General features: G+C 39.2%; 1 protein-coding gene across 10 annotated transcripts in view; it reads right to left on the bottom strand.

Moving 5' to 3' along the window:
* SPATS2L (spermatogenesis associated serine rich 2 like) overlaps positions 1–26,611 on the bottom strand; it is an 81,779-nt gene that overhangs the window by 29,815 nt on the left and 25,353 nt on the right. For 6 of the 10 annotated variants that reach the window (XM_085584577.1, XM_021555470.3, XM_085584579.1 and 3 more), the window contains exons 2-3: positions 12,536–12,599; positions 2,172–2,280 (exon numbers count right to left, since the gene is read on the bottom strand). In XM_085584577.1, the coding sequence (XP_085440703.1) occupies positions 2,172–2,280; positions 12,536–12,574 (148 nt within the window). In that variant the 5' untranslated portion in view covers positions 12,575–12,599. Of the gene's footprint in view, positions 1–2,171; positions 2,281–12,535; positions 12,600–16,023; positions 16,115–26,611 lie in introns of all 10 variants that reach the window. The other 4 variants (XM_085584583.1, XM_085584584.1, XM_085584580.1 and 1 more) reach the window with 2 other exon arrangements.

Here is a 26,611-nt window from a genome sequence, read left to right on the forward strand (position 1 = left end):
TTTTTGTATAACTATATACATATTTACAATTAGTTACACATACACACTTATGTACATGTAAGTACAATTCCCTCTCCTAAAGGCACATCATCTTTTGACAAGTACCATGTTTTTGTATGAAGTAATAAACATCTGCTCCCCATTTTACTGAAAATATGTGATTTCATGTGACAGCTTTGATAACTGTTTTCACAGTAGCAACCAACATCCTTTATGTGTTGCCTGGTGGTGTCTTTGCTTTGCTTCCCTGTGAATACTATGCATGCTGAGAGTCACTTTGGGGATGCATCCAGCTAACCTCTGTTTCTTCCAATTGGAAATACACTCACTGTCCAAATCCCAAAGCCCTCAGTATATTTTCTTGAACACATCTACAAAGCAGCTGAAGAGACCTTCTGATTATGCTCAATTAGATAAACTAGCATAGCAAATAAAACATTTGAACCCTCTTCCATTTAAATATAATTTCACATATAGAATAACATTCATAACAGAGGCATCACCTAAATGCTACTCCAGATATGAAGGAAGATAGGAAACTAAATTTGAATATTTCTTGATTCAGCAAGTAGCACCTCTGAGAGAAGCACTACATGGAGGTGGCTCAACCTTTCCACTCAGCATGACCACTGCAATGTTTTTCATTGCAGGACTTCTCAGTGAGTGTTATTTCAATCTTAGCAATTTTTGTCATTCATGTGAAAAAATATTTCAATTATTCATTCTATCCACAGTGGCAACTACGTGGATACGTATCTTTTCTGCTCTTTCCAGACAGTAACAAATATTAGCAATTTTCATATACTCCCTCACAAAGACTTCTGAACAGTAATCACGAACTGGTGAAGTTCAAAGATCATCTGAACTCGGGTATAACAGTTTGCTTTTCTTCATGACTTTATTGCACTTCTTGCAAAGCTTGTGTTTGCCCTGTTTCTTCCTTACAGCAGGTGATGGATGACACATGGCTGTGAAAGCACTTCCCCTTTTGAGGAACCACTGGAAACAATTCATAAGTCACAAGCATACAAGCAAGTTATGGTAACTTATAACAAAATAAAAGGAAAGTAACTCGTTGAATAGTCATCAAACAATTCTCCATTACCTCCCCAGGACACACAGTACAGGAAGACAAAGTTATTGTTCATTAGATGCATCACACTTTCCTTTTTCGCTGTGTGTGTGCACAGACAAGTGCCATTTCAATACATTGTCAGAACATAACTATCTGTGCAACTGCCTGAAGCAAAAATAACCATATAGATCTGATGAAAGAATTTTGAGACATTTACAAACAGTCCAGTTTGCTTGAATCTGCTTTTTGCATATTGGTATTTCCTAGTATACAATGATGCTTTTTAGCTGATAGATTTTAGTAAGTTATTCCAAATCAAACCCAAAAATATTTTGAAGTAAAATAGGCATGAATTAAACAACTTTCTGAGATAGGAAAAGTGAGGCATTTTTAAGATATACAGGGCCATTTGAGACCACTGAACTTTTACTATCATTTATGTAACCTCAAGCTACAAAAATTTTTCAAAAGATTACCCATGGTATGCCATTACTTTTGCAAAGGGTTTCTCACAGATGCTGGTGAAAGTTCAAAACACTTGACTTTATATATTTACCAGGAAAGTGATATTAAAATACAAGTGACCTTTCATTAGAGGTGGTCTCATGATGCAAAATACAAACATGGATCCAGGTTTAAATGGCTCGAACTTTCACTGGAGTCTTGGTTCAGCCATTATAAATGTCAAGGCTATTTGCAAAATTAAGATTGAGGTTTGAATATCAATGTATGCATCAAGTTCAGGGGTTTAGGGGCCTGGTTATATGCTTCAGAACTATCCCGAATGTTCTTAGTTATTGTATCATCAATAGTGAATAATTTCCTGACATATTACTTTAAAAAGCATTAACCTTCATGCAGAATAAAGAAACAGGTCTGCAGTAAGAATGGCTTAAAAAATGGCAAAATCAGGTAGAACAGATGAAGAACCACGTCAAACTTGTACTGCAAAGAAGCAAAGATGCAGACAGGAGCATCAATTTTTTATAATTAACAAGTGTCACACATTAGATTTCAGAAGAACCACAGAATATATTTTGAGCCACTAGAGACAACAAATACTTTGATATTAGTGAAAAAGGTACATTGTACTCACCATCCATGAAAGCTTGAACAGTCTTGTCTACATTGTTATCAAATTGCTGCAACACCAGAACTATCTCATTATTGCTTTTGTTTGGAACAATTGATCGGATTGCATTGATCTGTAAGTAAAGGAAGACAATCATAAATTTATCAGACTCCTTTTAGACTATAAGGTACCTCTGTGCCAATGCATGTTTATATAAATGCCTATTACACTGATGTGCTCACGAGCACACAGCAATGTATCTATCTGCACAAAGCAATTCCCATCCTATCCTCACCCAGCCATGCAAATAATGAAGCAGTTTCTTCATTACATCAATTCTCCTACTCTCAGTCACAGCAGAAGAACTACCTTAATTCAACTAACAGAATTCAGTCTTACGCTTCTTTCCTAAATGGTCTATTTGCTGCCAAGTGTCTCAACGTATCACCTACGCAAATTTAGTGAGCACACAACTTTGTCAACAAGAGTCTTGCATGGCCTTTCTACATCAAAGTTATGACTGATTTTTTTGGCATCTGAAAAATAGTCAGAGGCTAAAAGAGAACAGTATAATTTTTAAAAGTTCTAGTGGCTGCTCAACATTATTTCAGTTTGCTGTTCCATATACAAGTGACCAGGAAGCTTGTGTAATCCTAAACAAAGGACATGGGATGCCAAATGCTTCGTTCGGGAAACTGCTAATGGATGAGGTGTTACACCCACAGATGACTCTGGCATGCAATGCTTAAATTTCACAGCATTTGCTACTGCTATACTGTCAGTATCCAATGATACCAAATGGAATTCAACTCGGGATGCTTTAATAAAATATTCCTACTGGAATCACACTATAATTCATTTTCTCATCCCTATATATTATAGTTGAAAGCAAATAGTTACAGGCAACTTTTTTGCTAGTTTATTTTAATGCTATAAAAAATTTACTAGATCAGACCAAAATAAAAATATTTAAACATAATTAGCAAAACAAAAGCCTATGATAAAAAATTAGAGACTCTGCCAAACCAGATCATTTGTTCCAAATTAGCTTTATGAGCTTCCCTGTCAAGATATCCAGCAAGTACTTACAATCAGAAACTTGTTATTGTCCTGCAAATGTTTATCTGGCACCCTCCTTTGTTATCTTTCTGTGGGAATACATCCTTGATTAGGTGTACTTTATTTACTGCATCCCAATATCATCATGCTAATTGTGAAGCAGTGTGGTCTTTTTATTGTACTGTGAAATATAATTTCGAAAAAGTAATACATGAAGGTAGAGCTGTTTAAGGGCATTAGGCTGGCTCGCATGGCAAAAACATTCATACTACCTTGTCTTAGCTGCCCAGTTAGGTGCTGAAGGACAATCTCTATGGAGTCTCCATCAACGAGGACATCAGAAGGTGATTGAGAGCATTCAAGTGCTCAGATTTGACCAACAAAATCTTGTTTTGCTGTAGTATGTTCACCCCACTCCTCAACCACTGTGTTTTCCTGTCCTATATTCTACCATAAACCAGGAATCACGGCATGCTCTCCCAATGCACTGATGGGACAGCTCAGATTCCTGACGCCCACTGAACTCAGCGTCAGAAGTGCAAAGGCTCATGCTTGGCTTCAGTACATGTTAGTACAGTTACTTAGGATGATTTACTGTGCTCCTGTCCACCATCCTATCACACCCCTATCTGCAGCTTCACATATGCCCACAGCACCTCTTAGGTAGCAAGTCTAGCCTTGGATAGTCCAGGCCAAACCCATAATTTAGAAGGCAGTGGAGTTGAGTGCTCATCTACTTCCCGAGGACCCTTTCCCAAAGGCCTATCCCATTGTCTGTTTAATGTTGCCATGCTGTGACTGAACCAGGCTGGCCCACAAGCTCGGTCCCTAGCCAACAGAGGCTGCTTCAGACTATCTACTAAACAGGGGTAACTTTATGTTGAAGTTCATACAGACCAGGCTGACAAGTGGACTTCTTGAACCAGAGGTGGTGTTGCCAGAAACTATACAGAAAATCTCCTGCCTGCTCAAGTTTCTCTCTTCAGCTGACATGCATGCATGGAGAAGAAAGTAATGAGTATAGCTCTCCACTATGTACTGCAGGCAGCCAAGTGAAAACTAACCCAAATCACTAGGATGTGAAAAGAATGCACTGGAAAAAGGAGTTAATTAATCTAGTGATTGTGGGCACAGGCATGCTATTTAATGATAAAGCTGCAACAAGTGTGAACTGAGGTGGCTCCACAATAAAAGTTGGCAAAGACACTAAGAGCAGGCCACAAGCTGCAGTCATTTTATGTTCAAGCTCACAGCTCTCAAATATTTTCACCATGTGGATTACATCTTCATATTCTCACAAAAAATTCCCCTCTTCTTTCACAATCATGTGAATCGTCTCTCTGCCTACTCAAAATTGCATAATCTCCTTGTGGTAACTGCTTACAGGAAAAATAGTAAAAGAAATATCTAGAGTATTCTAACTAACTTTAAACAAGCACAAGGATTTCACATGGCTTCTAGGTCCTACTTTGCTATGAAAGGTCTGCAAGACTCAGGAAGCATCTGGAAACAACCAAGTGAGGCTAAGACCTCACTCAGGCAATTCACCACACAGTGCACTTTGGAAAGTTATTAAAAACAAGAAGAATATCTGTAGGGTAGAGGACATTGACACACAAGAACTCAACCACGCAGGCCATATTTCAGACTCCAAAATCAGCTGGAGACTTTCCGTTTGTACTGTGTGATATTTGTTAAGAATTTTTTCATTATAGAAAAATCAGAATTCAAAGCTAAACTATGTTTCATCCAACTAATACTATAATTAAATACAAAAAGGTTATGGAAATATTCTAGTTGTGGAGATAACAAAAACAAAACAAAACACCACGATGATGATCTTAGGACAAATGCTTAACAAATTTAGCATATGACAAGACTGTGGACACAGCCCTGGTTTAGTTGGACTACTAAAAAATTTGATGTAGTGAATTAATATACTGTAAAACTCAACAGTTCTACTGCCAAAACCCAACACTCTTTTTTGTTGACTGTTGCATAAAATATACATTTGTTTACCTATTTGGAAAATATAAAATTTTGAGTTTAATGAAATAATTCCTCAGGAAAAGAACATCAGATTGCAAATTATATGATCCAAGACCTAGGAAATACCAAATCAGAAGCTGCTTAGAATTTTTTGTCTGCTTCTCTTACGTATGTACTCTGTGATACCCAGGATACCTACAGGCTAAGAGTTTCTTCTTTCCAGATTTGTGCCGTGATTTATGTGGGTAAGTAGATGAAAACCAAAATTTGCAATCAGTAGGATGCATCAAAATTATTACATACATACATATATAAAACCATCTCAGTTCAGAACCAAAAGAACAGAGATCCCAAAACATTTTGCTCCAAATTATTTTGTCTTTTAAAGTTTTAGGAACAAAATCAATAGGCATTGTGTTACCATACTTCTGGAATTTTAAAGATCTGTGTGCCAGACAACAAGTCTACAACACAGTTGCACTGTTTTACCAATATTTTAATCCAGAATACATTAGAACTGTTGTTTACAGGCAATGAAAATGTCACCAATATCCGGACAGAAATTACTGACATGTGGCTACAAGACTCAGATTGTGACCTGATAGTATATCTGGGAGGACAAGGTATATGGAAGGAGACCAGGCTATATCACAGCCTTCTCCTAGAAATGGAAATTTCAAGGTCCCTGATATTCTACCCCTTAGTCCTTTAACCCTGATTTCAAATATATATGTAAATTTCTAGGTCTGAAGCTCAGCTCTGTCCCCTCATACAAAAAGTGTCCCATTTGTTTCCAGAAAGGGACCTAGTGATAAAAAAGAAAAAGCCAAAGGGAAGGATGAGAAACTTCCTGACAGCACAGGCCTAGCACAAATGCACTTCTCCAACTGCAGGTCGTAAGAGACCTAACACAGACTGTGATGAACAGAAGCACAGCAAAGCTCCAGGAATGCCTGACAAATGCAAGAAGACAAGGTGGACTTACACTGAAGGGATCAGTGTGATCTGGGTCTAGCCACTCCAGGTATGCTGGCTCCTCTCTGGTTCACCTGCTAGCTCAGGTGATGAATCAGCCCTTGTGCTAGTACAGCTATACACCCCACCTGCTTACAAACCTAAGCAGGTCTGTAAGCTACTTACAGCTACTTGAGAGAAGTCCACCACTTCCCAATCCAAAAAACTCTATAGAGCTCATTTTTATTACAGATGTGATAGGATAATGCCAGGGCAGGATGTAACTCCTATCTTTCTCTTTCTAAACTGACAGTCCTCAAATGCAGCAAGAATATTAATCTTCTTAACATTTAATAAACAGATGATGCAACTAGAATCATCTGGTATTTATGACTTCTCAACAACAAACTCCTTTAAAAAATATTTAGCATCCTAAAGTATGAAACAAAGTACCAGAGCAAAAGAAACTCTTACCAGGCAATAGTACTGCTTTAATGCCATTCTGCAAGGGCTAACAAAGCAGTCTACTTTATTAGATGTCCATTTATGTGGGAGAAAACATTTTTTTCCCTACTTACTGAAACCTGATCATAGGACAAACAGCATTACCAGACTATAATTATTTTGTGAAACATCCTGTTTCTATCAGTGTAGATTCCCAGTGAACTGCTGTCATCATCTGGATGCTAGACAGCATTCCAGACACCAAGAGAATTCAGTAACATACCTTCAGAACCACAGATAATTAATGCTATTAATGTCAGCATTAGTTGAGAATCTGTCACTGATGGCAGTTAAATTCCTGGGCTTTCCCTCCTGTAGCCTAACAGGAAAACACATTACTTTGTTTACTAAGAAAACTTTCTCAGAATTTCAGCTTACAGAAACTACTTTAAAGCAATCACAGATCTAAAATATCAATCTGTGATCTTGAAAAAAACTGTATACAGTCAGGAACATGAAAGTCAGAACCCAGGTCCACCTCCATTTAAACCCATGATCCAGAGCTCAAGTCCTGCTAATGCTTGCTGCAATTTGAGCCAGACTGTGTCTCATCAGGACCAGAATTCCACAGTCATGAGGATGTTTTTATCTGTCTCCTACAAAATATGTTGAAGACTGCCCAGAAGTGGAATCAAAATTGAAAAAGGTATTAAGTGCCCTCAGATAAGCATCTACCTCACAATAAAATCCCCAAGGTCTGATCAGATATACTTGACTATTTTTCTGATGATTACTGTTAAACATCTCACATGGGGCAAAATTTTTGGGGTCACCTAACAAAAAAATACACACACACACACATATATATAATGATCAGTAACAGGTTACTTCTGAGGAATATAGCACACAGGAAAGGATGCTGAATTCTACCCTTTCATGGTAGCTCACTCTAAGTCCTCACAAATACCCATCTCACAAGACTTTCTAGGTAAGTCAAGCTCAAAAACAAACAGAGCCTGCCTGGAAGTTGTGACACCAGATTACCTATTTCACATGTAGAACCAAGCTGACAGTGATTTGTATTCCTCTAAGCCCTTTACTTTCTCTGTCAAGTTTCAAATGGTTCCCAGGCAACTGTAACAACATGGACTCAATCACTGCCTGTTTGCTGCTCTGCTCCATCTGGTCCCCCTTGGCATCATCTCAAAGAGGATGTTTCTGGTGAATAAGTAACATATCCGGGGTTCAGAGAGTTTGTTTATGTATTTCTGACATAGTGACAAATTAAACTTCTTTGCTGAAAGCTCACGGCTGTTCTGAAACCCCTAAACACAGCTGCTCTAATCCCCTTGAAGTAAGTTACTATTGTGGTCACTTAGAAATATTCTTATTCATGCTTGGTTAGAAAACTAATGCTGATCCACCTTCACTTTGTACTAAACATTAAGAACAACAGATTTTCTCTAAGTCAAGAACTAAATTAATTTATAAGTATGGTTATCAATAAACACAGACATTTCCTACTTTACTTTTACTGCATGTCAGTAGTAAATTTTTATGTACACATATACATCATTCAATTCCATTACACCCCCAAATTCTCCCAAATCCTGCAAATAAAGCAGGGAAGAAGGGCTGCCAGCAGAACACTGCTGTTTTGATAATCTAGGAATTTAGCATTAGCAGATGTCTTGGCTACATTAAGCAAGAAAATGCATTTTAAAACCACTTTATGGTAGAATTTTTTAAAAGGTTTTGAACTTCTACACAAACATATTTCATGAATACAATTTGACTTGGTTGTATTAAGAGGCTATTTCTTACATTGAAGATATTTTTCCAAAAGCTTTACTAAGTTCATCCTGAGAAACTGAACAAGTATTGCTAATATCCTCTTTGAGCAAAATGACAGCTTTGATCAGATCTGTGCCTCTCTTTCTGCTACATGATCTGTTCATCAACCTGATACCTTCTGACCATTTATTCCTAGTAAGCCCCAAAAAAGTTCTACTTGCTGCAGTAAACTTCTTTAGGCACTTGTCATGGATTTATTATTTCACCCTTATCCATCAAATAGAAAACCAGACATTCTAATATGTTATTTCAGGATTCCTGAGAAGTTTGGCTTAGTTAGAACTGTTCTACTTGAGTGATGACAACACTATTTACAGACATGAGTCTGTGATATCCTTAATCAAAGTTAAATGGCTCATCAAGTGACAAAAGTGCATTTTGATCAACTTTTCTGGTCTTTGAATAGTCCATCTACTTCATCACATGGGCAAAGAACAGCTGCAAAGGTCAACTTTAAGGAGAAAGTGAAATCACAGACTACAAACTATCTGATTTGGCAATGCATGATTTCATATTTACATACTACTTCCATTCCTTCCACTCTAAATCCTACTCTTTCCTTACATGCTGACTATTGCTTATGAAAACCACATTTATGGTGTAATGCAAAGAAAACTGTGAAACCTCCAAAACCACATCTGAATAAAATTTCCTTCTTGCAGTGCTGCCCATCTGCTCCTCCAGCTCTGACACTTGAAATGACAAATGAGAAAGCAAGCTTTTCAGAAGTTCAGCAAAACATCACTCCTAGCAGAATCTCAAAAGGACAATTTTCATTTGAATGAATATTTTGCTAATTCCAGCTGACAGCAGATCTCACAGCAAATAAAAAAAATAAAAAAAAATAAGAAAAAAAAAAGGGCCCAAAAAGTTTACAGTTTAAGTTTAAACAATTCCTAATATTTCTTTGGATCAAAACCAAAGTCACATGCCAGAGATTAATGGTAATTCTGGGGAGTGCCTGATACTCACTCATCTCTTGTTAAACTAAGAGGGCCTAATTGTTGCAAGAGACAATACATCACTTGTCTTCCTCATTCCAATTGCTTCTTCTTTGAAAGCCTTGTAATTCAGAATCTCAACACCTCTTCTGGTGATGTACTAGGCTAATGCTTGAATACCTCCTTTGACTTTATGGATTGTGGATGCAAGCCAATGAGTTTAACTCATTTTACCTCTTAATCCAGTGAACTTTTATGCATATGATCTGAACTATGTATAACACTCCGTCTCTGAAAATCCTCACACAAAAAAGAAGTCCTTACTTATTTTCAGGTACAGAGATGATTATGAGTGCTATCAGAGGCAAGAGGGAGAGTGGTATAATGAAAGAAGACTACAGCAAGGGTCAGGGCAAAGGGAATTATTCTGAGAGAGGTCCTGATGGTAAACTTATACTAGTTCTGCACGCAATTAATGACCTTTGTGTCTGCTGAAATGCAGAACTTAGGTTATTCCAGAAAATCTGTGGCTTATGTGCATGAAAATATGGTAATTGAAACAGTCCTGGCTCCCCCACAAGAGTATCACAGCTGCAGAAGTCTCTGCCAACTATGGAAACTTTCATTAGCCTTCCTAACATCACAGGCCAACATTTATATAAACCTCTTGGGGGAGAAAAAAGAAGATACAAAATAGAATGTTTAACCTATTGACTCTATGAACTATTTCAGCTGAAATGCCGAGAATGAATTACACAAGTATCACTACCACAGTAGCATTCTCTTATGACTCAAATTCAGAGGTGGGGCTTTATAGAGCCTGAGTGTGAGCATAATGTCCAAAATGTCTGCACTGGCCTCACACCACATTTAGAACAGTGGCAGAGGTTCTACTTTACTGAATAACTAGAAGCTGATCATGGAGAGAACACAGGGAAAGGTCACCACAGGAAAAAAATTACCCAAACAACTGCTGCCCCACCCCCAAACAAAAGAACAAATATGCTGAAATCTGCACGTAATTTTCATCACATTTTTATCACAGTGAAACAACCTTTAATATAAGGAGAAACTTGTGTGCCACTTTTGCAGAAACCTATACGAGCAAGTATTTGTGTGCATATGAACAGCTCCTTTGGCTTCATGCAAGTCCTAGCAAGTTCAAAGTCTTAAGTACATCATGATCTGCAAGCTCTAAGGTAGAAGAAAGGGAGAACTGGGAAGGGACTGTATTCTAGTCTGTTCTTTTAAACCAGGCCTGCTTGTATTTACATTGAGGGCAATGGATTTGTGAAGCTCAGCAGAACTATTATATTTATAAACCTTGGGTTTTTTACCCAGAAATATTGCCTCCCAAAAGGTGGATAAAAGGAAACATTAAATTTACTCTGCTTCAATGTTGTGAGGCACCACTATGGAAGCTCTGTAAGCTAAGTGAGAAAGGGATGTGATTTTGACTCCCTTACCAGCACACTGTAAATATGTCTGCTTTTCAAACACGCAAATGAAATCCTCACGTTTTAGCAGTTTATGTGCAAATATTATCCAAGGCAACTCTGCAGGACTTATTTGTTCAACTTTTTCCTTGTATTTCTAGTGCATCGCTCAAAGACCTCTGAAGCTACAATCACTTCATAGTTGCTTCGTTTGTTGCTACCCATAGGTAAACCAAATACAAGATACCAAACAGAGCCACTGCAATCCTGTTTTAAAACACAAGGGACTTGCCCAGGTGCAATGGCTCTCTGAGCACAGCACCTTCTCAACTGCACTATTTAGACTACATGAGGCTTATGCTGTTTGGTCACTAACCCTTTATGCATTAGGTTATTAATCTATATTTTCCAGAAGAAAACCCAGTGATTTTGCAAAACAATTTCAATTGCTATTAAGCTAAGTTTTCAATTTGGCATAGGCATTTAGTGGCACTAAATACTGATGGAAGATGCAGGAATAAAGAGTGGAACAATTTATAACAGAGTGTATTGATCCAATTATTTTCCTGCCTTAAAATGCATATGCTCATAAACATTTGATTTTGGGCACTTCCAGTAGATATCAGACTCAGAACAGCAGACATCTACCATGAATAAAACTCCTGTTGCAGTTCTTCATTCTTAAACTTGCAAAAGACAAATACATGATTTGTAAAATCCCGCACTTGTAAAACTGACTTAAATAAAACATTTCAAGCTACACAGTAAGTATGCAGAGCTTCAATTGATTTATTGAGCTGTATTTTTGGAATTACTGTAGTTTACCTTTGAGCACTCTGGCACCAGGGAAAAGAATTCAGTGACATTACTTTCTACTGTAAAATCATCATGCTTCTCAATTTTAAAACCCTGTGCTTCTATTATGGACTAAGGAAGAAATTCATCATCAAGACAAGAGATTTATATTGACATGTAAATCCTCAAGCACAATAAGCAACACAGATGTTAACAACAAATATAAGGTAAAACTACTCATAAAACAGGCACCTGGGCAGTGCAACAGGTAAGGTAAGGAACTATTTCCCATAAGGAGAGCTAGAGCAAAAGACATTCTATGGTTAGATGGTCTCTTCATCTGCCTGTTGGGAGTTACAAAAGCTCTCCTGACCTACCTCATATTCTAATTATCTTTAGGTCCTTTACTGCTCCTGAAAGGGTGATGAGACTCTAGCTCTAGCCAAGGATATGGAGAAGACTCACTCAAGCACATGGAATGCAGTTAAAAGGAGACATACTTTCATAGGAAAAAGTAATCTATGCTTTTTAGGTCCTGATTTTTAGGAATTGCTTTAAGTATTATAGGTACAAGATTTTTTGGCGGAAAATTATTTCTAAAGGGCATGTTTCTTCAATGTTTTTTTTGTACAGCAGCAATCATCCCAAAGTGCTGTTCTCCACAGCATCAGTGTGCACAGGAATTGCAAAGGAGTAAGAGAACTCTAGCTGACAAAACAGTCTCTCTGCACAAAAGTAAAAATGCTTCTCATCAAGCAAGATTCAGATTAGTCCTATCATTATCTGTGTACTTCATGCACAAACACAAAGTCAATACATAATAAGGTTCAGTATGTGAACAGTGTTGGAAAGAGTAGAAATTAAATACGTATGCAAATATAATTTTGGTTTGCACTGTACTGTTACTTGAACCTACCTTTTCCTTGATATTTACAGGAGAATTGATTTCTGCCATCTTTATTCAGAGGAGAGTAGTGTCTCTGAAATGAGAAAAATATACAAGAGATTAATTTGGAGGTTTTAGTCTCAACCTGTCAAAGCTACACCTGTCATGACTAATTGTACATGCTTACCTGTAAGCATTAAAGAAAAATGAGAACACAATGTCCTGCACAGCAGTGCTCAATCCTGTCAAAAGGTAAAGCTAGTCTAAATTTCCTACCTTCCCCAGATTAGTTCTGCAAGCCTAATAGCTATGAATCTGGATAAAAGGCATATGTAAAAAAAATAAAAGCCATGTCGCCCACACCCTGTTCTGAGACTATAAAGAGCAGGAGTACCGCAGATGAACTCAACAGCTCCTGTTTTCTCATTCACCAGCATCCTCAATTTTTGCTAAAAGAATTTATCAATTAATGCAGTCACAAAAAGCAGCTAACTGTGCCAGGTGGTTGGGCTGACAAGTGCTGCACGGCTGTTGTTTGTTTTTAATTCATAACTAATTCAGAGAATTTAGTCACACAGCTCCCACTGAAACTAACAGGGTCTGTAGATTTAAATCTCTAAGTCTCTGAAAACTTGGCCACATGAATGGAATTTGCATATGATTAAGAAATCCTGCAATATGCTTTCTATTTCCAGTTATGTGGCTAGGTAACTGAGAGACACTCTATCACATGATGAAGAGTTAAACATAGGGAATGAAGTTCCATTGCCTATTCCTGCTTCCATCAAAACTAACTACCTTAAACTTCACTAAGGAACAGAGCTGAATCCTCACATTTTAAAATTAAATCACACACAAAAAATTACAGCAAAGACTAAGTCAAATGAAATAAAAGCTTGGTTTGGTCACTCTCTTTAACTCTATTGTACACTGATAAAAAGATATAGGTACAAATATATGAGAACAAACCCCTACATTCATTTTACATTTTTAAGTTGGAACATCTCCTTTTCCCCCCATTTAAGCATTTGCTATGTGGACTGATATGTGTTCTAAAAATTCTTCTAAATCTCTTTTAATGCTCTTAAAGAATCTTCCCTCAACTTCTTCTTTGAAACACAGAAGTTTAGTACAGCTCAAACACCAGAAATAAAGCACTTCTCTTGCAGTATTCACTGACAACTTTAAAATCTTATAATTAATTTCTGTAGGCACCCATTTTCTAACTAAAGAGATGAGAGCTGAGGAAGTATACGTGGAAGAGATAACAGGAAGAAGAAAAAGAAGTTCATCTGAGTTTTGGTCTGATGAGGAGCCAAAAGACAAAAGTAACCATTTCCATTGCCAGCTATTAAAAAGACATGTTTGAAATAAGTAAGGTTGTTCGTGCTGTCTCCATCTTACTACACCATGAACAGATGCTCTCTTAGAACTCAAATACCTTTTACCTCTATTAAGTCAGTGGCTCAAATGCTTAGCCAAGACTGGAGTCTCACTATGTTTGACAAGCCTTCCTGGCAGTTGTGTCACTGGGAAGGCCTTACTGTCTGCTGGTATCTCAGAGAGGAAGCTTGTCCTTCCTGCCCCTCCTTACATCAAGGAAAGAGCTCAAATTAGTTTCTTCGTCTAGCCTAGCCAAAGGCTAGAAGCAGAATTAAAAACATCTGGACAGAGCAGGCAGGAAGATCACTCCAAAGGTAAGTTCAGGGCAATCCCATTTCCAATATTTAGTGTGTTCCAATAACAAAAGAAAGGTGTTAAGAAATGCTTGTAGCCTGTAGTCCCTAGACAATTTTTTTAAATGTACTTCTTGTCTTTTGCTGTCAGCTATTTCTTGTGCCAAAGGGGCAAAGAACATGAGATATAGATGATAAATTTTCCCATGCAGGCTGGAAAAGTCAGTTCTAAAGTTACTCTAAATCTTCATCTCCCTCGCTGCTTCTCATAAAAGCATGACTTCTATCTAGTGACATCAAACCCATGCTGGACGGGTCCTATTCTAAGTTTAAGAGGTAACTGTATGGTAAGGAATAGTTAAGGAATTCAAGTGGTTTGCTCTTGTATATAGTATGGAGCAGATTTTGTAATGTTAAAGACAACTGATCAATGCACTCTTGCATACTGATTCAAATATACTTAATCCGATCCAGCACCTCATAACAACATTAACAAAAACGTTAATCTGTTCTTGAAGAACTGAACACACATCATATAAACAAGTTTACTAAGAGAGATAACAAACTCTTCTGGCCTTAAAAATGTATTAATCTATAAAAACCACTAAGTAATGGGAAAATATCTTTGTCACTTTAAATCCTCAGGTTCTTTTTCAACATATGCTATAAATTTTGTACCAAAATGGTACATTTTAAAACTGCATCTTGTATTAAGCAAATAAATCCAAATAACGATACCCTGTGAAAGCCTCATGCCTCTCAACTAAGGTTTTTTCAAAGACACTAGCTAAATAAATCTTGAAATTTAATTTTGTTGATTAAACCCTACTACTTAACCAATTCTACTCCTTGTAGCAATGCTCTGATTTAAAACCAGACATAAAAACTTCATTCAACATCTTGCCAGAATTTGATGTGTCTCTTCTTTGCTGTACACTGCAGGTGTTACTATGATTACAGCCTTCTACCAATAAATGTGGTGCTGATTCAGCTAGCTTGCAACTGCAAGCTATTTCAAAAAGACCTGGCATACTATATGAAACATACCCTCTGCTTCTTTCTTCCTTTCTCTTTTTCCTTATCCTTTTAAAATAAAGAACTAAGAGGATACCAGCTTTTTCAAATGGACCCATTTCTCTACACTTCACACACTTCATTAATATGCATTTTACAAATGTCAAAATGAAGATGCTAAAACTGAGTTGGAGCTATTTTTCATTCACCTTCTCCAAGGACAGATAATTGAAATAACATTTATAAAACACTTGCTCGTTTATATAACTCAGTCCAGCACTGTTTGTTACAGAAAATACAGATGATCCATTAAAAAGAAAATGTCAATGTTGCACTAATTTTTAAAAGCATCATCCTTTATGGCTCTACTTAATAGCTAACAAATTTAAATTTCTCATTGTAGCACCAACTGATTTATTGAGTAGTGTAACTAGTGTTTTTCCCTGGTGTTATTTTAATCTCAGTATTGAGCAATTACTTAGTTGCTGATCCTGTGGCAAGACTACAGCACATCCATAATTTTATGAACCAAATAGTCCCACTGAAGTATACAAGCTTTATCTCCGGGCTTGGATCTAAATTTGAGCTGCTACATTCTCACCCTCAGTTCTTCAGCAAAGCTTCTTTCTGTGAGAGTTCTGGAACATCAAAGTAGGACTCTCAGCTGAGCCCAAAAGACACCTAAAGCCAGTGGGTAACAGTACTTTACATGCCACCAACAGCATGCACACTAAAGAATGTTTGGAGAAAATTTTCTGACAGAAGATTTTCTGCACTGGCCAAGATTAAGTTAATACAAGTACTAAATTTAAAACACAGAAAACTTACTGTATATGAGAGATTCTGAGCTTGAATGTTAGCTTACATGCTTTGTCTTTCTCCACCATCTCCTGCTTGCATTTCTGCTCCTGAAATGTCACTGCAAATCATCCCGAAAGAAATCCAAGAATAAGAAATTAATGAAAAAAAAAACCCAACAAATTACAAAATCCCTTACATAATGGGTCATTAATTTCTGATACAAGTTTCCAAATGCACTACCTGCAGCAGGAGATCACTCTCAGTTTCTCATTACATGCTGACCTCAAATACTGACAGGGTGTTTTTTCTAAAGCTATTATACACATACCAATGAGATATTTCACTTGCCTTGTAAAATGAAGCATTTCAGCAGCATTCAAGGGAATGCTGCAGAGAAGACTGGACTACTTTTGGCAGAGTTTTACTTCTCTCCCCTACCAAATGAAGCAATTTGTATCAGTCTATGCACGTTTAAGATACCATGAACCTGAACCAGGTCATCTACAGTGCTGGCACATACTCTGTCCTGGTGACCTTAACTGTAAGCAGCAACGTCCAGCAGGCAGACAGTTACAGGAACGGCCTTTAACCACTGCAGAAAAATATGTCAGAGCTCGCGTGACACAGCCTGAAGTAGGTGGCTGCATGTTCAGCCTTTACAGAAGTTCCCTTTCTGTCTCCAAGCAGCAGTGAAACCCCACTGCTGCTGTGTTAAGCTTCCAAAGAATGCCCACCACCTTCCCACTGGTAGCAGCATCAGAGTTGTTTGGCCCACAGACACCTTCCAGCCAGCCAGACCCTCAGGTAAAGCTGACAAACACTCCATTCTATACAACACTGTGGATGGGGGGGATTGCCTGCATCTCAAGCATCAAAGAATCACAACAACTCTGTGTCATGCCACTGCTGCAAAACCTGGCACATTTAATTTCACACTTCAAAACTCTGTCAGATGCTCCCCACTCCTAACACAACAAAAAAAACATCTCCTTGCAAATACAGAGAGTGGAAAAGTAGTCTATGAAAGCATAAGTGTTGCCAGAAAGATACAATTTGTGAAAATACTCTGTGACAGTAAAGTGTGTCAGAGTAGAGACTGTGAGTGACACCTGCTCCACCACTTTTGACATCTGAAAATGCAGCTTTGGGAAGGGCGATCAGAAAACTCCCCATTAAACAACACCTAATGATCTGGTGTTGGGAGGATTTCCCATCTGTAGGCTTATGGATGAATGCCTTCCTACACCACAAAAAAGGTCATAGTTCCTCGTCTGCCCTGCAACTGTTTCCTTTTCTAAGGAAATACTACCCCAGCAAACCAAGAATTCCAGGTCTAAGTGACTTGACCATTGCCAATGCTTCTCTAATCCCAGTCACTGAGTGAGCTTTGTCTATTAAAAGAGAAGCTAGAGCTTACAATTAAAAGAGAAACTAGAGCTTACAATTTTGTCACTCAAATTTGTTCATGAAGTAGAACAATATCGGAATATGAATTTTAATTATTTTCTATTTTTAATTACACATCATTTTCTCATTTCCAAATAGCTCAGTCTAAACCCCCCAGCTCCTAAGAGCTAGACAGGTATGGACAGAACAAAGGAATCACAATTTTAGAGAAACTTCCAAAAATAAGAAAAAAGAATGCTAAGTACCTGTACTGGTTTTCTCTGGTATTTAGTTAGTTTTCTTCACAGTAGCTATAACACAGGGATGTTGTAGATATTGCTAGCATTTCTTATACACCATCAGGACCTTTTCTGCCTCTCACCCCACCCCAGCAGTGAGGAGCCTGAGGGGCACAAGAAATTGGGAGGGGACAGAGCTGGGACAGCTGAGCAAAGGGATAGTCCATATCATATGATGTCAGGCTCAGCATACAAAGCTCTGCCACTCAAAGCTCACTCCCAAGGGGAGGCAGTCAATGAGCAGCTGTGTGGTGCTTAGTTGCTGGCTGGGATTAAACCATGACAGTATCTAATGAGATTGTAGCAGCCTGCACTATGCTTTCATCTTCTCTATTTCTACCTTCTCTACGGAATTACATCTCATTTTCAAATGAGATTCCTATCCATCCATATATATTATATTACACTGTCTTGCCTGCAGACTTCCACAGGCCCCAGGTAAAGCAAAAGCAGAAACAGAGACACATGGCCTCCATTTCAGATTTGACTTTGTTTCTTGTTATAAAGAAATGCTACTAGGGAACTGCACATGAAGCTTGAAATGGACACAGGTTTTCTGCTGCAGTTTAAGCTAATATTGTTGCACTAGAAAAAATGAAAAAACTCTGAGAGTGAGATCCCAAAATTCAAGCATTTCAGAAAGTAATTATTTTGGTTTTCATTCAGATTTTATTTAAATAGAAGAAAAAAATAATTAGGTCAAATTGGCAAACATCAGCATGCCACTGTTTGTGAAACTACAAGAAATACCAAGATTCAGACATTTGTCTTCAGGATCTTGAGATTAGTAATGGGTATGATTTTCTATTTGCTGTAGTCTCATGTCTAAAGGCAAACATAATAATTAAATGCATAAACATAACCAGAGTCAGAACATATTAACAAGTATCCTCAAAGCTGTCCTTTTAACCTTTTGTTTCACTAGGAATGAACACACCTAGTAAAACCAACACAGAATGTTACAAATACAGGAGTGGTGTTTTCCAGTACTGTTCTATATCCTTCTGATGACAGCATGTAGAAATTTTCTATCCATACCATCATTTGGTATTTCCTGGTTTTTGGAAGTTTGAGATTAGCCACTTCAGACTACTTAAGCACCCTGGATAAGTTTCATGACATCTGAGGCCTTCAAAATCCTTTCCTTTAAATGCCTGCATGAACATATGTATGGAAGTGCAAACATTCCAAAATATCCATCATTTGCAGAGTCCAGCTCCACTACTGTCCCTGGTCACGCTTGTCTCAATCACAGACTGCAGCTGTTGCCTCTGCATTCTCCCTCCTGCTCAGCTACTGCAGCCAGACTCTCTACTGGTCACCACACTGTGCCTGAAACCCACTGGCTGTAGATCTAGAAACAGGATGCAGGAAATGAAGCATCTCACTGATTCCACATGTAGCTCTGGATTCCTACAGAAAGAAGGCTTATGCTCCCCCACTGTTTATCACCTCCTCCTGAGGATTTCTGAAGTGTCTGACTACACAGTTTGAGGAAGAAACACCTGTCTCAGATCTACACCTTTGCAGGCCGCTCGCTTGGGAATGGGCAGTAAGGGGTAAAGGTTTGGAAAATATGCAGTGGTACACCATGAACTCAGTTATGCTGTTTAACACTATAAAGTCCATATCTGAGAGACCACAGACCTATCTGCTAAAAAGAAAAAAGGGACAAAGTTAAGAGTGGCATATGTGAGGAAGCACAGACCTTAGCACCTGGGTCAGTGTCCTTCTTTCCCCTATCCTCCTCAGATTTCTGCCAAGGGCAGGAATCGCTCTAAGCAGGTACCATAGACACACTGCCATGTCCAGTCAGTGTTGTAACTAAATGGTTAGGTATCAGAAAGTTCTGTACCTCATTGTGATAAAACCCATTGCTCTTTGACCTTGTTATGCTCTCCCCTTCCTAAGTAGAGATGGTACCATCCATGTAACCCAGGGAGAGCCTGTGCTTTCTCCCCTCTTGTCAGCTGACTTGCTTCCCTCTCTCAGTTCCAGTGTGTGAGAAGCCAGACCACTGCTTATGTGGGCTGCACAAGCATTTGTGTTTTCACAGAGATGTAGTGTGTGAGGGATCCTCAGGTCCTCCCTGCACTTGGTGCTGCAGCTCCACTGTATGCTAATCCTGCAGAGGAAGGCTCTAGCCCTTAACAAGGTCACATTCAGAGAGGGTCAAAAGAAAGCTACTGACTGGCATCTTCCCCAAACTCCAAACAGTTTACAAGTATTCAGTGATATAACCATATATTTTGATACTGACATCACAAAATATTCTGGCTGTATTTTCTATCACTGGTCACCATGGGTTACAAGCGAGGGCGCTAGCAAACCCTCTTCCTGTACACACTGTGAATGCTGCGTCTGTCCTATCAAAGAAATCTCTTCTTTTACACAAGTTTCAGTGTGGCTTCCCCAGAGACTGGTGTCACTGTATGAGCTGGTGTTTGCTCATGACAAGTGACTGACACCCTCAAACAGTGACCACCAGTTACCACCTCAGAGACCTGGAAGGGTAACAACCTGCTACCACTGTAGAATGTAGCTCGGGCTGAGAAGGATCCAAACCAGTAGTTTATATAAAGGTCATTAATGCCACCCTGCATCTGAGCAAGGGAGATCAGTTTAAAAAGCACATAAAGAAATGTCAGCTCTGCATTATTTACAGCAACTTACTGGAAAGAAGAACAGAGCTGCAGGAGGGGGCACATGCAAATCGTGTAGAGCTGTGTTTCCATGTCTCAACAGACAGGTACCAGTGCAAAGTAAATACTCTGCAACTGCTGACATACACACACACACACACATATATATACATATATATGTGTGTGTGTATATATATAGGCAGGCACACAGACATACAAAGAATGAATAAAATGCTTTATGAAATAATAATTTTAAGTAAAATAAATTTGAAAATAAACTAAGTACCATTATTTTTTTAAAAATAGCATTCTAAATATTGAAAAACTTCCCCAAAACACATGTGACAGTACACTTCTTAAACAAAAGCTAGGAATTAAAATTTTAAAAAAACATCAACTGTCTGGAAGGAAGTCTTGTGGTACAGCAGCAAGCTTTTACATGAAAGGATATTTTACAGGATAGAAGAGCTATTTCCTAGTGAACATTCAAGGGACTTAGGCACAACCTCTGAAAATTCCTCCTACCTTCTTTCCATACTGATTAGTAGCCAAACACTTATTTTCAAGCCAGATCCTTTCTAAAACCACACAACCTGCCATGTGAAGCAGAGTTAAGAATCTAAAGCCAATGTTTTCTCACCTAAACTGATGTACATATCATGCATCTGAACTCCCTACCCAGCTGGTTTTGTCATCTGAACAACTATCAAATATACTGCTAGAAGTCTATGAGTGGTCATATGCACATGTAATTCTAAACTGAGGTGACAGCACTTTCTACTGCTCTTCTTTTTGACCCATCCAATTTATACCACCCATTTACCAAAGAACAAAACACTCAGCAACATTGACTCTACTCCGCATTAAGAAGCTCCAGTGAACTACAAAAATACCAGAAGGCTGAAATAGTGTAAGGCAGAAAGTCTCCCAACAATTTTTCATGCAATGGTAGGAAATTATCAACTCATTAAAATCTTGGGAATTGTGGAAAAAATGAGGAGTCCTGTTCTATAAATATTTATATAAAGAACATGAAACAGCTCAAACAGAAGAGACAGAAAAAACTCATCTCAGTAGCCCCGAGACAAGAAAATGTCTCCAGCCTACAGACACTGAAGATCTAGTGCCTGTTCCAAATCTGCCTGCTGCTACACTGGAAGAGACTTTAACCCCTAGGTTAAACCCCTTTCTTAAAAGAGTAAGATTTTCTCTAACGAGTTTTCTGATTTTCCTCAAACACATCTATTAGCCTCCTGGAACCAGGTAAGAGCTAGCAAAGGCATATCCCCACTCCAGAGCTCCAAAGGTAGGAAACCCAGCACCACAGCACCAAAAGTACCCAATGGCTGCTCAGCATAAAATATCCACTTGCTGCCTTCTGATGCTCCCCACTTCAGGGACTGCACACAGGGGCTCTATACCCTCCCCACTCTGCAGAAGAATGTTGCTGAAAGCCTAGAGCCTGTGTTCTGCTGGCTGGCATCCTAGAGGAACATCTGCAGAGCATCACTGTGATTCAGCATAATCTGAATTCCTGGTTTTACTACGCATATCATACTAGTAGAGCTGAGCCCAATTGACAATAGATGAATTCAGCAACATGATCGGTAAAATGGTTCTCTCTGATAAGCAGGAGGGAGGGATGGGAGTTCTGAAAAAAAAATTCAGACTGAGAAAACTCACTTTTCACAGTAAGACTTGCCAAAATAAACATTAGCCTCTTGCTCTTCCTCAAGCGCCTCAAAATATCTTCCTAAACACACAGATATAGAGCAGTGAAATAGCAAAAACCAATCCACTCAAATTCTACATCTGTATGACCCTCCTGCAAAACAACAAAAAAGGTTAACTTTCAGTTTTTACAAACAAGGCATTATCTTCCACTTTGCTTTTGCCAGGGACTTGAGCTATTAAGCAATTTACTCTGGCTCCTATTTCAGCTCAGAACGGGATGCCAAGAGACAGCGTCGGCTCATTTGCTTTTGTGGTTGCCCAAATGTGGACTGCTACAAGAGCACAGCATGGGAATGCTAACAGGGAAGGATGTAAAGTGGGAGCACTGCTTTCCTCAATCATAGTGTTTTCTCTAAACAGTAAGAGCAGAAGTAAAAAAGTGAATGTCAGGAAGTGTTCAAATTCATGCATGTTTGGGACATCAAGAAATAAATTATCACAAGGAATCAAACTTCCACCAGCAGACTAATAAAGTATAGTAAATTTTCAATGTTGGAATAAACCTCAAGTTCAAAGATATTATTTCTGGAGCTATTCTGATTTCAGCCTTCTTTCTGTTAAATATTCAAGCCCACATCACCTTTCTTGCTCAGACATCTCTGAAGAACCAGCTGACTGTTGTTAGATGTGCAAGACTGACTCTCAGCAAATATAATCCTTTGAATTGAAAGAACTAGATGGACTTGAACCAGCTGCTTGCTGGTCCCACAGGAGCCTCCCCAGCTGCAGATAGAGAAGTCATCAGAGCGGCCCTGACCAAGCACACAAGGAAGCACCACAGTCATGATAAACTGGCAAGTTTACAGTGACTTTGGGGAAAGGAAGCACTTTGCCAGAGCTCTGAAAGCACTCCCTGAACAAAGGACTTCTGAAGAGAACTGACAAGGCCAGGTGCTCAACTGGAGGCATGACAGACCTGAAGAAACCTCAGTGTGGTGAGACCTCAGATAAGTAACATATATTTAAAGTATAGATAAGCATACTTTATGAGTCAGTGAGGTCATGTATATGCTTGAAGGTAAACACCTGATTTAAATGTGGCAAAGTAGTCTGAACCTTCTAAAACCAAACACTGAAATTAAATGCAGCCTTTCATTTTCTATAACCAAGTCACCTCATATAGCTTCTTTGAAGAAGATGCAAATTTTTCCTTGAACAGTATTTAAATTATTATATATTATATACATATGTACACACACAAAATATATGTACATAAAAGCTCTAATGAATGTTTACGAGTTTCTCTAGTAAAATCACCTGATGTATATCCACAATTAACAGACACAGGCCCAGCAGTATTCCCATATTATTTGTCTCTACAGTATCTGTTGAGTCAGACACTACACTGTCACCACCATTGACACTTCAATATTCTCAAATTTACAACCAATAGTAGTCTTCCTCTCCTCCCCCACCTTCCTACTGGCAAGGAAAACATTGATTTTCTGATGTTAACAAAAGGAATTCCTGGAAACAACAACAAAAGCACATAAATAAGTTAACCCATGATTGCTTATTGTTCATACAGCCCTTCAACCTAATTGCTATTACACATGAATAAGTAGCTATTAGAGCATTCAGTGGACTTTCAACTGCATTTTTTAGAGGTAAAACCCAAAAGAAACTCATTATTTTTTTCAACTGAAACCCACACTACCCAGCTACATCAACATTAATTGCAAAGTATAGTCAATCAATGCAGACTGCATACTGCCAAAAATATAAAAAAGCACCTTAACCAGTTCCCCCTTCCATACCTTCCCCAATAGTCGGGAGACAATCTCAAAAAACTTTTCTGCTTCTGAAGGTCAACAGCATATGAAGTGCTGCTGACATGCATGAACTGAGGCCCCTGTTTAGACAGGTATATTAATGTTTTGGATTTCTTTTTAATTACAGGTTTCTTACCTTGAAAAGGGCAACCCAGAGACAAAGCTGTTTGACTAGCTGCAACACCTGGACAGCAAATGCAGTAACTTCATCAAAAGAATGAAAAGAAGATACTTTATTTACTGAGGAACATTTTCAAGGAAAGAGAAATATGTCTTATTTTAAGGTTATTTTCTCAAAGACAGGTAAGCTCAGTTACACTGTATAGAACAGATACACATTCTAGAACATCTTTCAGCTCATCTGTTTGTGTCTATTTACTGTAAGTGATCTATCTTTGGTATGCCAGAATCCATGAAATGATAAAATCTGTGGACAAACCTTTACTTTGCATCTGTCCAGAATTTCTGAAGATGAACCTTTAACACAGCTTTGGAGGATAAGATAAAATACTACTTATTTCACAGAATTCAGTGTTCAAGAGTTAAGCTGTAACTTGTAGTTACCTAGTTTACTAGTTACCACTGCAGGCCCTACAAGCCGAAACAGTCTGCTAAAGGATGCCAAACCCACTTTACTTGGGAAAACATGGATACCAGCAGGTTTCAGACACTGTATTGGGGAGGGGCTACAGACTTGGCTTCTGTGAGAACCTGCCAGAAGTTTCCTTTGTGTCTGATAGAGTCAATGCCAGTCAGCTTCAAGACGGACCTGCTGCTGGCCAAGGTCAATCCCATCAAGCAACCATGGCTGTGCCCCTGGAGCAACAGTCAAGAAGAGCGGGGTGAAAAAAGCTGTGCAGCAGCAATTGCAGGTGGCGGGAGGACTAAGAAAGAATATGTGCAAGGAGCAGCTCTGCAGACACCAATGTCAGTAGAGAAGGAGGGGTAGGAGGTGCCCCAGGCACCAGAGCCGAGATTCCCCTGCAGCCTGTGGTGCAGCCCATGGTGAGGCAGCTGTGCCCCTGCAGCCCATGGGGGTCCACAGGGATACAGAGATCCACCTGCACACTGTGAAGGACACCACAATGGAGCAAGAGGATGCCTGAAGGAGCCTGCAGGAAGCCCTCACTGGAGCAAGCTCCTGGCAGTGACCTGTGGGCCCTTGGAAAGAGAAGCCCATGCTAGAGCACATTTGCTGGTAGGACTTGTGATGCCGCAGGGCGCTCACACTGGAGTAAGCTGTGCCTGAAGGACTGCACCCCATGGGAAGGAAGCCTTGCTGGTGCAGGGTACAGGAATCCACATTGGTGCAGTTTGTGAAGAACTACAGCTTGTGGGAAGGCTCCATGCTGGAGAACTTCATGGAGGGCTGACTTCCATGGCAGGGACCCCATACTAGAGCAGGGGAAGAGTGTGGGGAGTCCTTCCCCTGAGGGGGAAGGACCAGCAGATGCAATGTGTAATGAACTGACCATGACCCTCATTACCTATCCACCAGCACTGCTCTGGAGAGGAGTTAGAGAATTTGAGAGTAACATTAAGCCTGAGAAGAAGGGAGGGCTGGGGGGAAGGCATTTTAAAATTGAGGGGCTTTTTCTCATCATCTTACTCTTACTGACAGATAATGAATTAAGCTAATTTATCCAAGTCTAGTCTGTTTTGCCTGGGATGATAATACGTGAGTGATCTGTCCCTGTCCTCTCAACCCACAAGTCTTGTTATTTTCTCTCTCCTACCCAGCTGAGAGGAGGGACAGAGAGGCTTTGATGGGCACCTGGTATCGAGCCATGGTCAATCCATCACAAGCACACAAAAAAACATGTTTTGTATAGGAACCTCAAAATTACTTTAACTGCTAAGTCTCTCTTCTCACTGCTGTTAATTAGCAACATTACAACAGCACTGACAAGCTCTTATATATTGCATGTAGGTGCTATCAAAAACCCAGTGCTGGTTAAGTTACCACACAGAGCAAGCCAAAGTCTCAACAAGTCAAAACCCCAGTAATCTTAACGTGCTCTGATCAGCCTGTCAGCAGTAAGAACTGCCAGACAATAAACTGAGCTAGCTAGGAATTTCCCAATCAAATGGGTTTTGTTGGGGCTTGGCAAAGCTACTTCAGCATAGCCAAAACACTTCTCAAACACCAGCCAAGCAAGGGTTCCCCAACAGCTAACTGAATTCCCTGTTAGCCAGCTATCCTTCCCCAAAAAGCCCAAATCACAGCAAAACTTGGGATAAGCAAAATTCAGCTTAACAAAGCAGGAAGCTACTGTAGCTTGTGCAGACACAGAAGAGCTGACCACAGCATTTATTATCAAGTAAAGCGCTGTATCAGTCATGCCTTTCCTACATTATTCTGCAGCCTCACCAAGTAAAGGCAGAGGTGACTCTTGAACAGCTAGTCCTTTACAAAGTGTCTGGCTGTATTTTCATGAAGCCATTCACAAAGTTGTCTTCATTCATAACGAGCAGTTCTGGCAGTCACTCACACAGATTTCTTACCATAGACAAAAGCACAGTCAGAGCTGCCACAAATTCACATCTCCAATTTAGCCACACACCAAAACAAGCAGGGCTGGCTCTGCAAGCAGCAGATATGAGCTGTGACTGGATTCTGTGGTTAACAGAGCTCTATCATGGGCATCCACAGACCCAAGGACTTTGGCTGGATTTATATTTGCTCAATATTTGGACACTCTGATAATGGAGGAAAAAAAAAGACCCACATATGAGACACAATTTACATAGGATGAGACTCAGCTCCACTGGCTGTCTTCCT

The sequence above is a fragment of the Lonchura striata genome, chromosome 7, assembly GCF_050655825.1.
Source record: "Lonchura striata isolate lonStrDom1 chromosome 7, ASM5065582v1, whole genome shotgun sequence".
NCBI classification, from domain to species: domain Eukaryota; kingdom Metazoa; phylum Chordata; class Aves; order Passeriformes; family Estrildidae; genus Lonchura; species Lonchura striata.